Source organism: Botryllus schlosseri, chromosome 2 (assembly GCF_051294905.1).
Source record: "Botryllus schlosseri isolate E-star chromosome 2, Bs_hap1, whole genome shotgun sequence".
In the NCBI taxonomy this organism is placed as follows: Eukaryota; Metazoa; Chordata; class Ascidiacea; order Stolidobranchia; family Styelidae; genus Botryllus; species Botryllus schlosseri.
This window is the reverse complement of record NC_137237.1, coordinates 3,929,217-3,949,862: the sequence shown is the minus strand read 5'-3', so window position 1 is coordinate 3,949,862 and position 20,646 is coordinate 3,929,217. Positions and strand designations below refer to the sequence as shown.

At 39.9% G+C, this 20,646-nt stretch overlaps 1 protein-coding gene across 1 annotated transcript; it reads right to left on the bottom strand.

Moving 5' to 3' along the window:
- Positions 1–1,134: 1,134 nt before the first annotated feature.
- On the bottom strand, positions 1,135–18,719 carry LOC145433058 (uncharacterized). The gene is made up of 15 exons (XM_080309962.1): positions 17,575–18,719; positions 15,747–15,882; positions 13,701–13,841; positions 13,458–13,639; positions 12,342–12,432; positions 12,212–12,285; positions 9,915–10,842; positions 9,743–9,852; positions 8,834–9,013; positions 7,290–7,446; positions 7,116–7,230; positions 3,673–3,815; positions 3,448–3,616; positions 3,217–3,388; positions 1,135–1,764 (listed from the first exon to the last, which is right to left on the bottom strand). Exons 1-15 carry the CDS (start codon positions 18,579–18,581, stop codon positions 1,560–1,562), a joined length of 3,810 nt encoding a protein of 1,269 aa, XP_080166088.1. The 5' UTR covers positions 18,582–18,719; the 3' UTR covers positions 1,135–1,559.
- Between the last annotated feature and the right edge of the window lie 1,927 nt (positions 18,720–20,646).

Below are 20,646 nucleotides of genomic sequence, written 5' to 3'. Positions count from 1 at the left end.
GGGTCCTGAAACAATAACCCCATACTGACGGTATTATTATATTCTTTAATCACAGTAAAACTGGTAAATACACACATAATCTCGCGTCACCGGAGAACCTGTGGCTGCACTGCACAAAGCTTTCGAATCAACAAGTAGACAAGTTTTCGCAGGGTTCGGGGGTGCAAATAAATTGGCGATGTCGGCATTGTCAGCACGGGACTTCACGACGCCTAAACGGTTTTGGGGTTTGCGTGGAAAACCTTTGGACAGAGACAATTGAATTTTCAAACTGTATAATACAAAGCAATAAAATACAATCCTATTTAATCTTTTTACTACATCTCAACTCAATCTATCTCAATAACATCATGGCCCATCCCAAATGAAAACATATTTACATGTTACGGACATGTTACTATTACTATCTTCTTTACTTTCATTCAGTGTGCATGCCTCCTCTTTACGTCGCCTAGGCCAAGGTGGGTGTCCGATTCCATAGACAACTCCTAGTTGCTTCGACATCTTCCTTTCTTTTCATTGTATCGCATTTTTTGTGGTGTATTGAACTGATAAAATTGCTAATAAACCAATGATGATGAATGATGAAGTTGGATTCGAGAAAGCTGGAACTTCACCGAAGCACGGCTTTATCACATCTCGAAAGCTTCCTGTCGAAGCATCATATGGGTTTCTTAAATCAAAAAATTACACACCATCGGTGTAACCTTGCTAAATCGCAGATTGTAAAAAACAAATTGCTGCTGTATGCTTCCATTGGCAATTACGTTCATACCATAAAAAGCACTGTAGCTTTTGCATCCCGACGCCGTGAGTGATGAATGAAAAATAAAGCAAATCTTTGCTGTAGGTCAACTTCCGTTTTTGTCTTCTATTAACTTTGTAATATCTGTTACTTTGATGTCGATATCGCTACACTAATGACTCCCCGGTGTAGCAAAAGGTTCAGTAGTTTTAATGAAAGATTATCGAATGCGAGTCACATTCGATAGAAAGATTACATAACAATGTATGTATCAGTATGTCCATAAGGGTTGTTGAAAAATAACTGTTTAATTTATTATTCGAATTCCAGTGATACACTGCATCAGACGCTCCCTATTTATCACATAGGCTAAATGTGATTACAAAACCTTGACTCACAAATATATATATTTCGCATAACAGGCGGCTGAAACGACAAAGGCAACAAAATGAAAAAAGCAAAGAATCACACAAAGAACGCCTACAGATCGTAGCTGCTGCTACGTAGCACTTATTAACTGAATCGATCTCTTCAACTAGACAAGATAATACTTGAGCAATAACACAGTGGAATAATTGAAGCATTTCCAGCAAGTCGAATGACCGAATGAAGTGCAGCAAAGATCAAGTTCAACACTTCTAACCAATGCAGCTTACAAATATAAATTGCACCTCTATAGAATAAGCAAGCTATGAAGAGAAAATGGAGCGGAATCGTAATTGTAACACATATTGACGCAGGAATTGGTAATGAAGTTGTGAGATTGCAGTTTACAGGTGGAATACTCGAAGTTTTATGCCGTCGCACTTGGATTCTAAATTTCCAGAATTTTATTATGATTGTTCAGTCCCTTGTGCAAATGGTATTTTTTGTAAACTGCGGTGTCGAATAACGGCAAATCATTGCTGTGATAGGTTTTCCTTGTCAAGTCTTCAATCACGGGAGGCACTCTCATTCGCGACACTTGATTCTGGATTGACAGCATTTGGAAGAGACTTTCAAGTTGCTTGAACACCGGCCTGTGATAGAGAGACAGAATAAACCTTGATTAATGGACATTGGACTGGGCATATTGCTATTAATGGCAGACTTTATAGTAAAGATTCCTAAATTACTCCCCTCGAACATAACTAGATTCTGGTTATGAATATATAGTTTTGTGCAGTCTGAAAGCTCAATACCTCCAACAGTCCTTACTTGAAATTAGGGTCAACTGTCGTAGATTAAAAACTAGAACAAGGTTTTGCATGAATGAATGAATTTGGTGTGTCTGAGCAAGTGGTTTCTTTCAAAATTTACAGCACATATAATTATAATTTTGAAAATTGATCATGGCATAAGAATATACAAACATTCATGGACTTATCGCTGATTATTCACTTGGGGCGGGTTCATTCATATTAATTACTTTGTTGAAAACTCCTGCAACCCAACGGCCTCGGGCTATTATAGTGTATCTTAGTGTACCGTAAGCACCGAATTTTGCAAGTTGACAAACTGTATCGCTTCGAAGTATCAAAAGTCATTCACAAATATTTTTCCAATAGTTTGCCTCCTGTGTTTGATGACTTTTTCATGCCTGCTAAAAATGTCCACTCCCACTACACGAGATCCTCGTCTAAAGGAAACATCTACTTACCCCCACCCAATAGCAACCTAACTAAGAGATCTATCGACTACTCGGGACCTATCATCTGGAATGCATTACCACCACATATCCGTGAATTGCCTTATAATAGATTCAAAAAAGCCCTACTTGATCACCTCTTGTCGTTACACTAACACTGTTGCCCTACCTCGCCCAGACATTGCTTCATTGATCATTTGCCACCATCGTTTAATTTTTCTTCTATTTTATTTTTTTAACTACCGCAACATTTTTTACAGCCAGACTGTTCAGAGTCAAGTGTACCTGTTTGATGCTGGTGTGATCAGACTAGATGACCTTCACGGTCTTATCGATCATTCCTATCTAATACCGAATACTGTGCATGCATATTTTCTGTACCACCACCACTGCCGTGTGTTATGTATTTTGGTTGGATGGAAATAAAGACTCTCTCTCTCTCTCTCTATCGATGATACTGTATTCTCATAATCAAGACACGTACGTAGAGTAGGGTTGTTAAAAAAAAACTTTTTTTCCAAATCTCACTCGCTTAATGACTAAATCGTCAGGTTGTCTAAAAATACGATGCTCACCAAATTTGACTCAATTCCAACCAGTAAAAGCCGTGCAATCTTGAATTGAAATTTTTAATTTATTGGGGAAAATTTAAAAAAAAAATTTCAAATTTTCCTGTCCATCCCATGAAATTGTTGGGTTGTCTTCAAAGATGATGCAAAACAAATTTGACTCAATTCCAACTAGTAGAAGCGGAGTTATTTGAGTTTTTCGTTGATAATTATCGGATTACGGCATCCTTGATTGGTGGATATGTGATAATATACATCTGTTATCAATGACTTACCTGCGGTAAGGATCAAGGTCACAAGCCTGAATGGCTATAGCAAAGTAGTACGGCGGACAATCTTCACAAAACTTTTCAAAAAACTTCTTGACATCCAGTCCGTATTCTAAGTTTCGCGGAAGAACATCTGGGTCAGCGATGACCCTGCCGATTATCTCACATAACACAATACCTGTAATTTTTCATTACATTAGTACAATGGAAATGTAACGGCACATAGCTAGAGAATACCGAATGAAAATATATCGACGCGTTCATCATATTGTCCAAAACTCAACATCTCGGGCGCCATCCAGTAAGGCGCCCCTACCATTGTGTATCGTTTCTTTCTTGAGAGTGAAGATGTTTGTTGTGGCATGATCCTTGCTAAACCAAAATCGGCGACAACCACCGTGCCATCCTATAATGAAAAATTGATGGAACGTGTTCTATACTTCAACAGCAGTTCAGAGTTACCCCTTTCACGAAGCAATTCGCAGAGTTCAAGTCCCTATGTATTATATTCATCCCGTGAAGGTATGCCATTCCGGACGAAATGTCTCTTGCGACTTCAATTCGTTTTTGCCAAGGAAATTCGTTTTCGAAATTTTCGAAAAGTTCTGAAATAGTAATAGTACAATTCTAATACTTAAAATGTCTAGATCAGTGGTTCTCAACCGCCGGTCCGCGGACCGGTGCCGGTCCGCGACAACATTCCAGCCGGTCCGCCAGGTATATTACAATTTCATACCTTAATTGCAAGATGCAATGCTGAAGGCTTGTCCATTGATATAATAAATAAAACATCAAATTTTTAACTGATTTATAACTTCGTGTGGTAACATTAGGCCTGGAAACCTGTTCGATTTGACTTAAAGTTCAAGATGTGTCATTTGACGACATGCGAGGGGCAAGTACAGAACAGATACGAGACAACTCATCGCTAAACAGCGCAGTTCTTGCGATCATTCGTTTTCGTTTCATTCATTTTCTGCAGGACCGTAACTGTGGCAACCCCAACCGCCCAATTGGAGAGGGGCCGAGCTGGAAAATGGCCCCAAATTATTTTGCAAATGAACATAAAGCATAGCCTATTTTTTTGAAACTTTTTCCAACATTTTTCAATTTCTTTTCGAGCTTTGCGCGATGTAGTGTCTCTAAATGTTTTGCTTAATAGGTGCCCTTCTCCGAGGAATACGCATTATTCATAGAAATTGGCATTTCGGCGTCAGCCATTACCGCGCCACGACGTACCAACACAGAATAAAGTTTTGGTTAACATGAGACTCCGAAAGGTGTGCCAAAAATTCGGCAGCGAGAAAACAGATTTAGTCATGAATGATCGAGAATTTTCGCAATTGGTGCGATTAAGCCACATAAACTCTCTGCTTACACTGAGTAGAATGAATGTGCTCACAAGTACTGGTGAAACCTCCACCCAACTGTCGGGTCTGGGCGAGGGCGAAGCAGGGTTGTAATGACCCTAGTCAGACTCGAGTCACGATTTTTTGACGACTCGATTTGACTCGAGTCTCATTTTTTCAAAATACAGAAATGACTCGACTCGACTCGAGTCAATCTGTGTATTGACTCGACTTGGACTCGAGCCATTGCACATGACTCAAACCAAGTCATATGACGAGTCAACTCATACGGCCAAGACCGACATTTCATTGTAATTTCGAAGAACACTAAAGTAACTACCCTATTGGGATTTCGATTGTTGATATACGCTGTTCTTTCGAATTCTCTACTAGTTGCTGACGATTACCCCTGACGAGTGTCAGCCGAAAATATTCGGGTTCATTTTAATATGAATATACTATTCAATTGCCTATTGGGATTATACGTGTACTTGAAAATGCGACCAGAAACTGTTAAAAGTGAGGATAATTAGTATATCATAAATATGAACCATTCGATATCGATATTAGTGGGTTTAACAAAGACTTTCACTGGAAATTTAGCAGTGAACACAATGACTTGGACTTGGACTCGAGCCATAATACCATGACTCGGACTCGAACCTCTGCTCGATGACTTGGACTCAGACTTGACTCGGTGGTGAATGGAAAATGACTCGACTTGACTCGAGTCAAAACCATAAAAGTTACAATGACTTGTGACTCGGAGTTTTGTGACATGGTTACAACCCTGGGGCGAGGCCCCCGAAAGTTCGGCTTATCGCCCTGCGGGCTGACCAACGTTTTTTGGGGTGGGCTAACGAAGTGCTTTTTCGGCTCGGATTTGCGGATGCTGCTGTAAGGTGCTTTCTTGCGGCACCCATTGTATTCGTAGTTGCCAGAGTAGCCTGCGTCTGGTGGCAGTGAGCAATGAGCAAGGTAGCACGACAAAAATCTTGATTCGACTTCGAAACACTTCTTCTCTCGATATGGTCAAAGAGAAGGATCGTATTCGAGTTGGCGTGGTAGGTTAACCCCGCGGCCTTCGGCGCGAAAGACTGTAAACGACACTCAGCGGTAGCACGTTTATCTGGACAAGGCAATTTTACCTCAACTCAGCAGACTCACTCCCATAAAATCACATGGATGCCATCATGAAGATCATTAATTACGATCCAAACCCTCTAAATGTTACTATCTAGCCCCATAAATTGCAAAAACGGTTGCATACAATACATTTTGGGTTCATTTCAATTTTCAAATTTCACCGGTCCGCCATACATTTTTTGAAATTTTACCGGTCCGCGAGGTGAAAAAGGTTGAGAACCACTGGTCTAGATCATTGATTCCCAAAAGTCACACGCCGATTGCACACACAAACTACGTCGGCGCTTATGACATACTGAAATTATAGGCTCATCGTGACTTATTAAGAGTAAACTATTTTCTGATGTAGAAGGATGTACACCTTGATTGGTCGTATTGCGTCGTACAAAACACGTAGATACAAAGCTACACAGTACGAGGGTTAGCATATGTCCTACTTTAGGAGGATTTGTCCTCCTTTATAGCTTTGACATCTAGGCTCATGGATAGGGTCAACTGAAAATCGCCACAAATGATACGAAACACGTAACGCGGACATTCGAGAGTCGAGTCGGAGTGATGAACTTTTTATTTTAGTCAACACAACAACAATCAGCCGTTTTCAATCTATGTAATCAAACTTTAATGATTTGATAAAAGTGCCCTCCTTTCCCGATTCCAAAATATGGTCACCCTGCACCAGTGGTTCCCAAACCTTTTTGTCTCCATTCCCCATTTCAGATCTATTCCGAGTCTTCATTCCCCACTACCCAAAACTCCTATGTACCCTTTAAAATAGGTTTACCATATTTTGAGATCCTAAAAAGAGAACAATTGTTATAAATTCTGAAAGCTACAAGAAAACCGGTGATTTTGAATTTTTTTAGACTGATAGTTGTGTGTTGACTAAAGAAAAGGTCTTCACTTAGACTCGGCCCCTGTTTTTTTAAGAAACTCCGATGTTCGCAGCGATGGAGTGGCATTTTTCGCATTTTTTCAGAGAAAAAGAGGACAAATTCATGAAAAAGAGGACATTTAGGCGCCCTCCGAGGACACTTTCCATTTATGATTTTCGATACATAATTCCAGAGCAATTAACTGGTAACGGCAATCGCACATGTGCCTACGTAAATACGTAGACTATCCTGTATATAATGTTTAGGAATTGCAACTATTCCCCACCAGTGGGGAATTTCCCACCGGTTGGGAACCACTGCCCCACACAGTACGCACGTTAACGGAATTGACATATCTGCAAAGTTGCGATCTATCCACAGCATATTCTCAAAATGCATTGAAACAGGTGCATTCGGAAAACACAAAACTGGTATAATATTCTCTGTGGTCGTTAATAGGTACATACTACATATGTCAACTTTCCATTAATACTGTTGCGGCGTCATAACGAGTGATACAGTAAGATATTCTCACCACGAAGAGTTCCGCATTCCACAAATTCTGAAATAACGTTGAGTTGCTTATCCTTGTACAACACTCCGATAAACCGAAGCACGTTCGGATGGTTCAAATTTCTCATCACTTTCACCTGAGAACAGCAAAAAAAACTCAAGCATCAAACCCATCACGAGTTCGAAGACTGGGTACTTCTTTTATGTAGGCCTTTTCCACGTCCTCGCCCAGAGAGTTCAAGACCTTGAGCACCATCACTTCGCCGGTCTCTCTGTGAGTGACCTTGATGGCTTTTCCGAAAAAGCCAGCACCCAGCACTTCGCCGTGAATTAAATCGCAGGGACGGAAGACCCTGTCAGAAAGGTATTCGACGGTTACTGAATGCTTATATTTGTATAGCTTATTCATATTGAAATAAACTCAAATATTTCCGGCTGACACTCGTCAGAGGTAATCGTCAGCGACTAGTAGAGAATTACAAAGAACATTGCATATCAACAAACGTATCATAAAATATGACGTCAACATTTTATCGAAATCTGGCCCTATGAAGAAATCCAGTAGTTACATTAAGCATTATGGGAGAAATGATTAAAAATTTTTGTAGGACAACGAAAGATACTTTCCTACATTCTCGGATAAAAAGTGTCTGTCCTTAATAAGTAGCTTGCCAAGAATGAGGAAAAAATCGTTCAACAGCAGCAGTTGTAGGCTGACAACGCTGAAGTTGTGCATACACTGCTGGTGACAAACCGTGTTGCTTCATTCTGGCAATGGTGTCTACATCACAATTTTTCATGATGCGCTTCTTGATAAGAACCACACACTGCTCACGTTGTCTTGCGTCAGTTGGGGTATTGCGGTACGTTGAGCATAACACCATGTCAACATATTTGCTTCATTTGAATGTTTATGATTCACAATGAGCAGACAATGGGCCATCTACAACGGTAGGCCTATAAAGTAGGCTACAAGCTGTAAAATGTCAAATGATAAGTTAACCAACAGTGCGAAATCTACGATACGAACGAAATGCACATTGCAAAAACGTTTTAACCTTGTAAACAATTTTGACATTTTTTGACCTAACGCTACTATTGTGACTTTTTTGATCTGTAAAAAAAATCGCCCCAGTCTTAATGGATCCTGGACATCATGTCGTTGTTAAAAATATGACGCACCCTAATTTGCGGGTCGGAGAATCATAGTTTCATATATTCTAATTGGAATTTGGAAGCATTGAACCACTGGGTGAGAAAGAGAGCATATACAAATAAGACTAACAATTACAAAGACATCCGCTAGCAGTAACCTGAACATCAACAGAACAAGAAAAATGGTATGCTGTATGCTGCTTTTCGTGGTCCACACCGTGGAAACACTGTGCTATAACCAAAATGTTATAGGCTAGCAGGAAATTAATGCTGAAACAATGCTTGTACTTTGTTCAACTTCAATATTCAATTGAACAATATATTCACTTTGAAATATATCCGAATCTTTTCGGCTGACACTCGTCAGGGGTAATCGTCAGCAACTGGTAGAGAATTGGATAGAACATTGTATATCGATTGATAGGATTGTTGATACACCATGTTCTTTCCAATAATACTAGTTGCTAACGATTACCCCTGAAGAGTGTCAGACAAAAATATCATAAACAACATGTTTATTTTAATATGACTATATAATTCGATAGTAAAAAGAACATTAGTAGGCCTTGACAGTAAATCACTTACTTGTGACAGTATTCCACAACCCCGCCATGAATTCGCATCGATTCCGAGCGATTCAGATCTTTAGTCAACGTCGTTGAGTGTGGCAGCACTGAGTATGACGTACTGGCAGAGACAGCCTTGCGCGATTTGTAATCATTATTGTTGTCAGGGCTTCCGACGGGAGCCATTCCACCCATTCGCCTATAAGAAAATATCATTCTTATAACACAAGAGGGTTCTCGATTTGGGGGCCAATAGTGTTTTTCAGGCGGACCATGAAAATATTTGAAGAATTGTATCATATTCAAGTCTAATCCACTATAGCCTAACTATCAAAATAAATGTAGTAAAAGTAGCCTACTGGTACATCAGTGAACTTATTTTTGATATTGAGTTTACATTCTTCCCCTTGCCACCAATCCAACAATTCAGACATTATCAAACATCACATTAACTCAATATCATGGCTGTGGAATCAAAGTAGCTTACGTCCATTTTACAGGTTTTGAGAAAATTTACTTTATGTAAAGTTTTCATTCTCTTCCGGCCATTTCTTAGCTGACTGATCAACTTTGAAACAATGTGATAAACATGAACATGGCCAAAATATGGCCGAAAAAAAAGTGAAATTTTATGAAAAACTATAAGTTTGAAAAACGGATCTCACATTTAAAAAATAGGTGTTTGATTCCACCGTGACAATGTGTAATACCGTAACTCATTAATGCACTACTGTGTATCGTATATATATCATTTCATCATTCTTAGTACCCGTTAATGTATTATCAGTTTTTTAATTAAAATAACGGTTCCTAATTTCCTCAACGAGTTGAAAAAAATAGGGGGCCATTGATTTTTCAATATTTCGACAGGGACACACACACAGTAGGAACCCATGGTATAACATAGAGATAATTACTACTAGATTACCCTGGTGAAAACTCTCTGTTCAAAACCGTTGACCCATCGTTTGTTGTTTTCAGCGAGTGACTTCTCTTTGGATGACACAAGCTTCTGTTCATCACAATAGCTCTTTCGGGCTATAAACGCAATGGCCGATGTCAAGAATTAGTTTAAACTAGACAAATTCTGTCCACAGTACCTTGCTTGATATTTCCTTCACGACTGGCAGTAAAGGATATTGGCTTTGTTCTGTAGCGGCAGGAATATTTCCCCGGGATATGACGTCAAGAATCTCAGGAGCAACCAAGCCTTTCGCGTCGCGGCCAGGAGATCTCTTGTACCCTTGACGACGTTTTCGATTAAGTGTGCTTTGGCTGTCACCCAGTTCGCTATCAATACGATCGTTTGCTTCCGAAGAAACCTTGGATGACTTGTCATCATTATGGGACTTTATATCAAGGCCTGGCGTTACATTGCTCACAGGTTTCACATCATTATCGACTGATTGTGCGATTGTGTTGCGCTTCTGAGTTGATGTGTCTGTTGCAACAAGTTCCGATAGACCGGTGTCACTGTCGAATTCTGGAAACAGCAACATATTATCTGTATCTGAAGTGTCTTGTACGGAATGATGCAAAGTTGGACTGCTCGAACACATATTGTCAGAATAGTTGGACCTCTCGGTACTAGAGGAATGATCGATGCTATGTTGTGAGCTTGCGTTTGAAATACTGCTATGTGTTTCCGCTTTCAGTTTTGCTGATTTATCAGCGTGCAAAGCACTTTCCAAGGTGTTAGTTGCATTTTCGCGAGCGAGACCCTTCGCCGGCAAGCAGCATTCACTTTTAAATGATGTCATTATCGGTGTCATGACTGAACACGTGAGCGGAGAGTTGGCATAGCTATCGTGTTGTGGACTAGCTGTCGAGTTAGAATCACAGTGTTCAAAGGGCAGCTCTTCTGTGGGAGGCAGTTTTGAAAGCATTGTATCTTCATCCGGGGATTTGAATTCGTGTGCTTGGGGCTGATGGTTTATGATGTCGTGCAGATCCGGTGATCTCATACGTAACATGTCATCGTCGGCGCGCCCTTCGTATTCTTGATCCAAATGAGATATTACCGAAGATCTAAATTCATATGTTCCCATTAGCGATGAAAAGGATCAGGAATTCAGATTCTAACGGGGATACAACAAGTTTCTCTGAAACGGTATTGAAACTTAATGCCAGATCTGGATCAGGGCAGGATTATAAATTTTTAGTGCAGTGCTTCTTAGCCTTCTATCTAGCGTGGAGCCTTACATGTTGTTGGTTGGCTGCCTAGTCCCCCTAAGCCATAACTGAAAAATTTGGTAAGCTCATGAGCTAGGGCAAGTTTTTGCAACTTTTGCAACTTTTTTTTACAGCTTCCGGCAGCTTCCAAAATACTCGTAAGATATGTAGAATTCTGTTTTAAGCCTATTGAAGGAATCTTATAGTGCAACTTTTTGCAACTTTTGTCCATTTTTTTCATGCAACTTTTTGCAACTTTTTCGATTTTTCACAAAAGTATTTTCGATTTCGGTGAAATACACGGCCAAATTCGACTGAAACACCGTAAATCAGCACCGAAATAACGCTTTTAAGGGTATTTCGGGAGCTGAGCCAGAAAATTGCCTTATGTTTTTAGTCAACCGAGCAAAATGTGGTCAAAATGCAAATTCTGCAACTTTTGTTAAAATCAAAAAAATAAATGCAACTTTCTCAGGTTTTTAGTGCAACAAAAACTTGCCCTACTGATGACTGAAAAAAGGGTCATCACTTCTGCCCATTCCTAATGTTAGCATGTCATAATGTCATTCTGGCCTATTTGATGCCTAAAAAGCTACCTGATAACCAAGAAAAGGTTATCGATGTACTTTTCTATGTCCTTTTTCACATTCTGTCCTAAAGTATAGTGCCTTAACTTACGGTTATTTTATCTTGTCAAACGGGATTGGATCCCGATACGATATCTAAATAAGAAGATCCATACATCTCTACTCTAGTTCACATATGTCATATATTATGAAGATAAATTATGACCTTGTTATCCTGTCCTAAAGGATAGTGTCTTATCTTTTCATTTTTTATCTTTTCGAACAGGGTTGGATCCAGATACGATAGCCAAAAAACAAGATCCATACATCTCCAGTTCACATGTCACATTATGACGATATAATATGCACTTTTGTATGTCCCTTTCTACCCTGGCACGTCTCCACAAACACTAGAATATTCTATCTACATCTGTAGGCACATATGAAGACAGTCGAAAATTAGGCCTACATAGTGCAGCGTTGTTTCATAACTGCTACGTATACGGTTACCCGTTTCATGTCCGATAATCATAGCTTATCCTCAAACTACCTCACCAAATCACAAGTCAAATTATTTTCAAAGCCACTTATAGTTATAGTAATTTATGTATCCCCTTCGGGCAAAAGTAGCAAGGCTATCATCGACACCAGTAACTTACTTTTTTATAGACACTTTTCTTTCCACGGTCAACTGCAGTGGAGCGTTACTGGTACTATCAGTCATACGCAAAATCTATCATAAAGAATATATTGAAAGCGAAATCAAGCGCCAGCATTAGAATTGCTCACCAAATCTTTAACATTGTACTTCACATTAAGACCGTTCACTTGAAGAATTCTGTCGCCAATTGCGACCATGCTTTGCTCCCCGTTGGATATACTGGAATTAAAATAGGTAAAGTCTGTGTTTTTCAATCTCCACTAGAGACTAGAACTAGAAAAATGCGAATTTTCTCATGGAACATGTCATAATAGTTTGTGAAATACGGTACTAGTTGAAAATCACTGGTCTATATACCAACAAGTTGATATAGAATTTTTGCTATTAGTAGGGCTGGGCAAATTCAGGTACCCGAGTGACCAATTCTGAATCCAGTATTAGGTTTCGGGTCGAGTATTCGAGTATCACTCATTATGATGTAATAATAATGTTAATTATGTGGAAAGTTCAAATACGTTTCTTTCGTGCGACCAACTAAGACAATAGTGCCAGTGCTACCAATATAATTTGGTGTTTTTCGACCATACCTGTTTCATTGCACTTGACAATGTTGTAGGTTGATAATCACTTCACAAATATGTCATTTCCACGCTTTATATGCTGGATACATACAATCTAGGTTTCAATCAGTGGTTTCAGATACACGTCGTTCAGGGATATCTGTATACTGTATACTGTTTAGTGCAAGGCTAGGTCTCAGTCAAAATCCAGCATCAGTGTGTGGATGGTATATGATGAAAATATGACTTTTAAAATTGAAATATAATTATAATCATAGCCATTGTTGAAATTTAGAAGTTGCAGCACAAATTAGACTCATTCCGAGTTCAAGTAACATCAATTTTCTCAGGCAGCTTCACGCCTCCCCCCCCCCCCCCGATGCTTCCACGCCCCCCACCCAGTTTGAGACCACTGGTTTAACGTCTTCCACAGCGGAAATTATTATTGGAACTAAAATTTTAATCTATAAATTTACTCGTAGTGGCAAAGAGCGTACAATTTCAGTACTCAAAAAAATGATCTCCCACTGCTCGACTTGAGTCATTGAATTCATTCAGATTCTATTACTCAAACCATTATGCCCAGCCCTAGCTATCAGTTATCCGTGATAAATTGAATTTTATATGATATAAATCAAACGAAGAATTTCACCAAAAGGATAGTTTTTCCAAGTTCAATCTTACCCAGAAACAATTTGACCAACTGGTTCATGCGGCGTCTTGGAGTAAGGCACGTGTTTGATATGTGTCTTTACTTCAAGCTCGACAGGTATATTATCCACGATTGGGTCGAAACTGACAATCATAATCACAGAGAAACATTCGACGTCGCACTGATCGCTAGGATCCTGGCCATTTTGTGTGTTCTAAACAGTTTGCATACGTGAAACGGGGTGAGCTTAAATATTGCTCCAAGTGACAAGTTACCTTGAAGCAATTTTCACAGAATAATGTTGTTGAAGAGGAGTCGTTATGAAGTACGAGGCAGTAGGAGTCGCCGTCGGATATATATCGAGAGCACTTGACGCAGTGAAAACATTCAGGGTGAAACCGCAGAGTTCCAGCAATCTTGGAAATGAGGCTTCATTTAAAGAAGCTATACTACGATCTTGTGAATTTTGGTACGTGTAGGCTGCCAACTGCTAATATTGCAAGGCTTAGAAAACCCTACAGAACTAAATCAAAAACTATTTTATAACCGCCATGGTGGACAGTTTGAATTTTGAACATTGTCTCATCATCAACATCGTAAAATCGTACTGAGCTGTTAACAGATGTTACTTTTCCATTTAAATCTTTCTCTGACTAAGCCAGTGTACAGAAGTGCTGGCTACACATATTCTGATTCACATTAGAATGACATTTGCGATTCAAATAGCAGTGCACTAGAGCAATATACAATATACATCACTCTCTTCCCTACGTAAGATCAACAGGAAATCGTAATGACTAGCCACCAACCATTCAACACTATGAAAATGTTAACTGATTCGCTCGGTTCAAATCAAAACAACAATATGTATCATGCATGGTTAATGGTTATGTACTTGAGCAATAAAATATAACACAACACACAGCTTGGATTAATACCCAATATTGTTTTTGATTCAAAACAAAGCCGTGTTGTACAATGTACCTTATATACAACTACAGACTGTTCGCTCAATAAGCTCACTTGAATAATAATGCTTTGGAGTAATTGGTTGTAAAGAGGTCGAATCGAATTGCGAATTGCGATACATGGGCGCTTACATGATCAAGACACGCGACCCTTACGATTGATAACTTCGATCACAACTTGATGGCGTTGAATGTAACACAACCCCAATGACTCATGATAATACATGGGAAGCAGCATTAAGCAGAAGTGGTTGCCGCAGTTCCTGAATCGTGAAATGAATGATTCGCACACTATCATCTCCGCCAATGCAAGCAGCAGGAAGTAATTCGACTGGCAGCGAGTCTCACCTTGTATGGAATGAATTGCCGCAAGTTACAGTCGTGAAATTTTCAATAAATCAACTTGGGGCCTCGCTACATTTGGTCAAATCGAAACGAAATCAAATCAAATCGAATATATCACGCCTAACGTAACACTAGGGCTACTCAAAAATTTGTAGCGAAGGTCCAGTTACAAATGTTTAATATTAAATATAATAATAACAAATCATTTGCGTTCCTACAAATTTAGGAAGGATCAGGGTATAACTTATACACAACATCCGGTAGAGCTTTAGCAAAGGTCCCGTTACGAATGTTTAATATAATATATAATAATATGAAATCATTTGCAGTCCTACAAATACAATAAGGACCAGAGTATATCTTATACACAACATCCGGTTAAGCGATATCAGCAGATGCAATGAGTGAAATGTAATTATTGATCCCGTTAGTCACAGCCAGAGGGAGAATTGGCACTTTGGTTTTGAAAATCAATGATAATGGATTTGGTTGTGTAAAAAAGCTTACATACTCTTGGGTGTACAGAACTTGAATATACAATTGAATAATATCTTCTTATTGAAATAAACCCGAATATATTCGGCTGACACTAATCAGGGGTAATCGTCAACGACTAGCAAAGAATAGAAAATAACATTGTATATCAACAATCCTATCACAAAATTGTTGATGTACAATGTTCTATCCAATTCTCTACTAGTTGCTGGCGATTAGCCTACCCCTGACGAGTGCCAACGAAAATATTCGGGTCTACAAATACCGTTACAGATAAGATCCGGATTTTAATACTGAAAACGGCCCCTAGTGTGAGAGCGATTCGCCAACTGAGTAGTCACGTTATATATAACAATTCAATTGACCTGAAACGCTTGAAACACGTTGCATGCTTTAATTAGATTGTACAATGTATATATCAACAGTTGAGACAATTTCACGAAACCGCGGATTTCTGCGTGGGACATAAGCAATAATATCTTGAATCCTTCAGAGCAAACAGCTGCGACTTACCACGATAGGTCCGGTAATGATACACGAGCATCTGTTACAGCTTTGCCCGAACCTATTCCAGTAATCGTCCTCACAATAAAGCATCCCGTTCTTTTCTCGAAAGGCCCGCGTCAAAAAGCAACCGCACGCAACGCATCTAAACAGGAGATCGATAATCTGGAACTGCGACGAAACAGTTACAGGACTCAATCAATTTCACTTGACGCATAGCGTCATCTGCGACATGGCTTTCTGCATCGTAACGATAACACAAGTGAAACGCACCAGGAAGAAACCGCTCCTTATCAAAATACAGAGTTTAATTTCTCGCTGTGAACATTACATTACAGCATACGCGGCCGCATCTTTGCCGAGAGGGTGTACTTTGCACAGATGTCATCAATATTGCATTAAACGCCTGCACCTACGCGCGTTCATCTCGACTTCGCTCTGAACCTCCGCCTTATTATGACGAGTAAAATAAGGTCGTTAGCGCACCATCATTGTATATTCGTCATCAGCCAACGGAGAATTCGCGACGTGTCATTTCATAATGTATTCTTTTTAAGCCTTCGACGCAATCATTAGAGTGCAGCGCGGACAGAATTGATCATCTTGTTCAATGTTAAATTACGGTCCTGACATGATACGCGTATGCCGAACTACCGCGATTTTACAATTAAAGTCGGAGAAGATACGAAACAATGTCAATCTTCAAATTGAACATAATCAAGACTCGCATTTATAGGCTAAGGCTGCATAGGAAAGCTAGTCTACGACGCGAAACGGATCCGGCCGATCAATAGCTCGCATGCTAAGCCGTCAATTTTGAATGATATCTTTTTAGTATTTTCGATCGAAAGCAGAAATGGAATTGGCAAATTCAGCAGAGCAGAAGTCTAATGCGTGGTAGCTCTTAAAATGCGAAAAATCCGTCATTGCTCCCAACCAGATTTAGTTTCAAATACAATTTGACGACAAGATAGTTCTAGTTGTCCAATTAGACTATAATTTAAGCGAAATGCATGAAATCTAATTTTGATGTATTGTGATTTGTGAAATATTTATATGTTCTAATTTTAAACCTAATCCAATCTCTGGTTTTGCGGGAAATGCTCCACAACTTAGTGCGAAACGAGCCAAGCTTGGTGCACGGACGTGTGCCATTCTCGTGCTTATACGAGAACGAACTCTAATTCGATTTGGAATAATCTTATTTTTGCCGCATTTGTTTCCAATTAGGAATCTAATCCAATTTCCGAGTTTTTGCAATGCAATTCGTATGACAATGAGCTGATACTTGATCGTTATTAGGGTTGCATTCAAAACAAACGGCGCTTTAAAACAATTTCTCTAAAACATGTTTTAAACGGTATTTTAAACAAATGTCTTTTCAAAAAAATCGTCTGTTCTTTCAAACGTATAATTATGCTATACTTGTGTAGATGGGTTCGAAAACATTTAACAATGTAGTCTTGGTTTAAAATATTTTTGGTGTGTTTATGAGAGTTTTTTGAGAAGCTTTTTTATGAGAGAAGCTTTTTTCGTCGAAGGAGTCATATTTACCTTATATTTTTAATTGCAAATTACAATCCACTGTGACGTCACAATTGAAGATTCGTGACTTCATGGCTATAAAAAATGTTTTAAACAAGGGCCGTGTTTTAAACGTGTTTGTTTAAATGGATTTTTGTTTTGAATGCAACTCTAATTGTTATACTGATTTTCAAGTTTTTCCGAATTCCGTAATTATAATCTAATCTAAAAAAAACTAGGTATAATCCTAATTATAATCCAATTTGGAAAAGCTGAAAACATTGTTGTCCAACAGTAATTTTGCGCGACTCACCTCCTTTCTTTCGCGAACTGCGCCGCCCGCTTCTTCTCCTTCATCTCCCAGAAGCTCTGAATCTGGTTGAACTTTCCGTTCATGTCCGGCAATCTCTTCCACAGCTTCTCCAAATCTTCCAGAGTCTTCCGCTCGGGCGAGGACCTCAACGACGACGGCGCCGAACGCGGCTTATCGCTCTGAGCGCTGAAGCGTCTCTTTTTAACGCGAACGTGTTCTTTCGAGCTCGCCACGCGTCTAGGCGACGACCTGCTTGCTTTGCAAGTCTTGGTTCTATCGATTTCTGTCTGTTGCGACAGTCTATTTGCGGCCCGTGCCAAATTCACATCCCGCTGATCAACAGCGATGTCTTCCCGCGTCTCAAAAAATAACCCACTGTTTTCTGTTTCGTACGGTACCGATTCCGCGTAATATATCTCAGACTTTCCTACGCCCTCAGAAACGCGTTCGGCCCGCGCGAAATCGATATTTCTCCGTGTTTTGCTCGTTTCTGTCGACTTCCGAATCTCAGGCGAGTTGCTCTTCCCTAAACCCTTTCCACCCCGTTTAATTCGATTAATGAAAGACAACGTGAAGCTGTTTCCTGTGTGATGGTGGGCTGTCGTATGCGTACCATCGCGCAATCTGTGGCTGTCATTCTTCCGACGGCTTACATTACGTTCCCGAGTAGCCGCGATAGAGGATGTGACGTCTAGCGTTTTACCGTACTGATCTGGCACGGATTTCGGTTTGCTACGATGACGAATGTCACTAGAACTTGGCGTGCTCATGTCCGCCCCGCTGTGTAATACAACTGGTTTTGTAACATCGTGTGCCCTATGTTTTCTAGTCGACGGCTTGCTTCTGTCTTTCGTGTTATTAGATCCGGTATTGCTCCCGCCGCCGCCCAATCGTAGCTCCCAGAAGCGCTTGATTTCGGCGAACTTCGTCCTGAAGGAGTCTGACAACGATGACATGGTCAAGTATTTGTTATGCGTCCTCAGTCGACCTTTTGATGGCGATGGCATTTACATCCATCGTAATCTTAATGTTATAACACGCGACCATGGCTTTTCTGTTATCAAAAAACAGAACTGGATATGCTGCAACGATGCGTATCGAGATCAGTGCTGTCATATTCAAGGCAGACTTGGACTAGAAAATCCTAGTGGTGGTAATCTAATTCTGATATGATTTGTGAAATGTTGCTATGCTGATTTTGATTCTAATCTAATTTCTGATTCACCTGCGGAGCACTGTATAGGACGAAACGAGTCAAGCCATGGCCTACTAGTAGGCTATGGTCATTGGTCAAGCTTGGCGTACAAACATTTACTATTCTCATATTTATGAGAATGAATTCTAACTTTATATGAACTTGACTTCCTTTTAATTCTAGTTCTTTCTACTGCGGAATTGAATTCAATTTCCATGTTTTTGCGAATTCAGTAATTATAATTCCAATCTAATTTGGAAAAAACAGTGTCGCTATTATAATAATGCTAATCTAATTCGGAGAAGCCGAAAATTTTCCAGTTGTTCAACTGTTATTAACATGATATTCAAGGTATCCTGATGAGGTATCTCGAGGCTGCGACAAATAGTTGTTGAAAGCTGATTATTGCTAATGCTGCAATAGCTAAGCAACAAATTCACGGATAACGACGCTCGTATTACAACATTATGTTGTTAAAAATATTCACGTCACGTTGGAAAACAACGTGACACTGCAGTTCTTTTTAAAACAACACAAGATTCGATTCCTAGCGGCGACAGAAGCATGGTATATTTCCTTCGATGACATGTGTGAACTGGGAGTTGTTTTCGGGTTACAGCAGTAGGCCAGTATAGCCTATGGCCAGGACATAAGACGGCAATGTGCAGTATTTTTTTTTAACTCTAAGACCGATTTATGTACAACCGGTTAATGCCCTCCAGCCCCAATAAATATCAGTCATCATTGTTTAATTGATGTTTATGACAAGTTTTATTCAATGGGAAACCAATCTTTGACAGAACCCGAATGAGATTTCATCGGTTGCACAATGCACATGCTATCAATATCATGCAGACGAAATCGTCCGGAAATTCATTTCTCGAGACCTATTGCATGTTACGCTGCGTCTGGAACGCAGTAGATGTGGGAACGACTTCCTGTTTTGCAACGTGATCGTGTATTAATAGACAATAGACATCGGTATAGCGTAGGCCCGGAGTGCGCATTGTGCATGTGCAACCTGCGGCAAAATCACGCTAAGGTTATTTAAATATGCATCTCATGACTTTGCACTTGAATGTTGCGACATAATTTATTCGATACCCTGACGTTTTTCTTGCTTCGCGCGATTTGCCTTCGATATTTTCGCGTGTTATGCTTTGTCCGGTACCGATCGAGTTTTCTCGCCTGATCTCGCCACGACCGTTATCAATGGTTAACGAGAAGGTCAATTGTTGGTCTTTTCGACACACCAGAAAGCCTACTCGCGAGGCCGCGGTTTCACGTCGCTATTTACATTTGGTCAATGGTCAGCTTCGCCTCTTGCCAAAAAGGTTAAAAAATGCCACCTCGAAATAGCCCTCGAAGTCTGAAAATATGCAGTGTTCCAAACAATTGTATCCCGCAACACAATTACCATAACAATGAACGTTGCATCGCTGCGATTGTTTGCAAAATGTGGACTTTCAGACTTGGCGGGCTATTTGGTTCATTGCTAACAATTCACTTTGAACAGCAACGCGCATTAAAGCGAAACGGTGGCTCTCCCGAACAGAGCGTTGGTCAATTTGAGAAGTCTATATTCCTTTGGGCTTACCATAATTTCATATAATTGCGGTGGAAAAGGGGAATAATATTATCAATAATTGACGCGCAACCAATCAATTTTCCACGCTATGCACGCTAATCAATTCTTGGGTCTGTCTCGTCATCGAGGAGACGCGAGTTGCAGATCAAGGCTTGCGCGCGACACGTTGCGGCATTCGAAAAATTTATCAGTAGAGTGATTCACAAACCTTCCTACTCCGTCGTGGTGCGCTACGCTGACGTAAGAACATTGCTTTCGTTCATTACAGGCCTCCCACAATAGTATAATG

Excerpts from the sequence above, each read along its gene's own strand:
- LOC145433058 (XM_080309962.1), bottom strand. The coding sequence starts at position 18,581 with ATGCCATCGCCATCAAAAGGTCGACTGAGGACGCATAACAAATACTTG. Across the intron at positions 3,816-7,115 it reads GGAATGCGGAACTCTTCGTG|AACTTTTCGAAAATTTCGAA; the intron begins GTGAGAATATCT and ends TTACTATTTCAG. Across the intron at positions 3,389-3,447 it reads CGTCGATATATTTTCATTCG|GTATTGTGTTATGTGAGATA; the intron begins GTATTCTCTAGC and ends GAAAAATTACAG.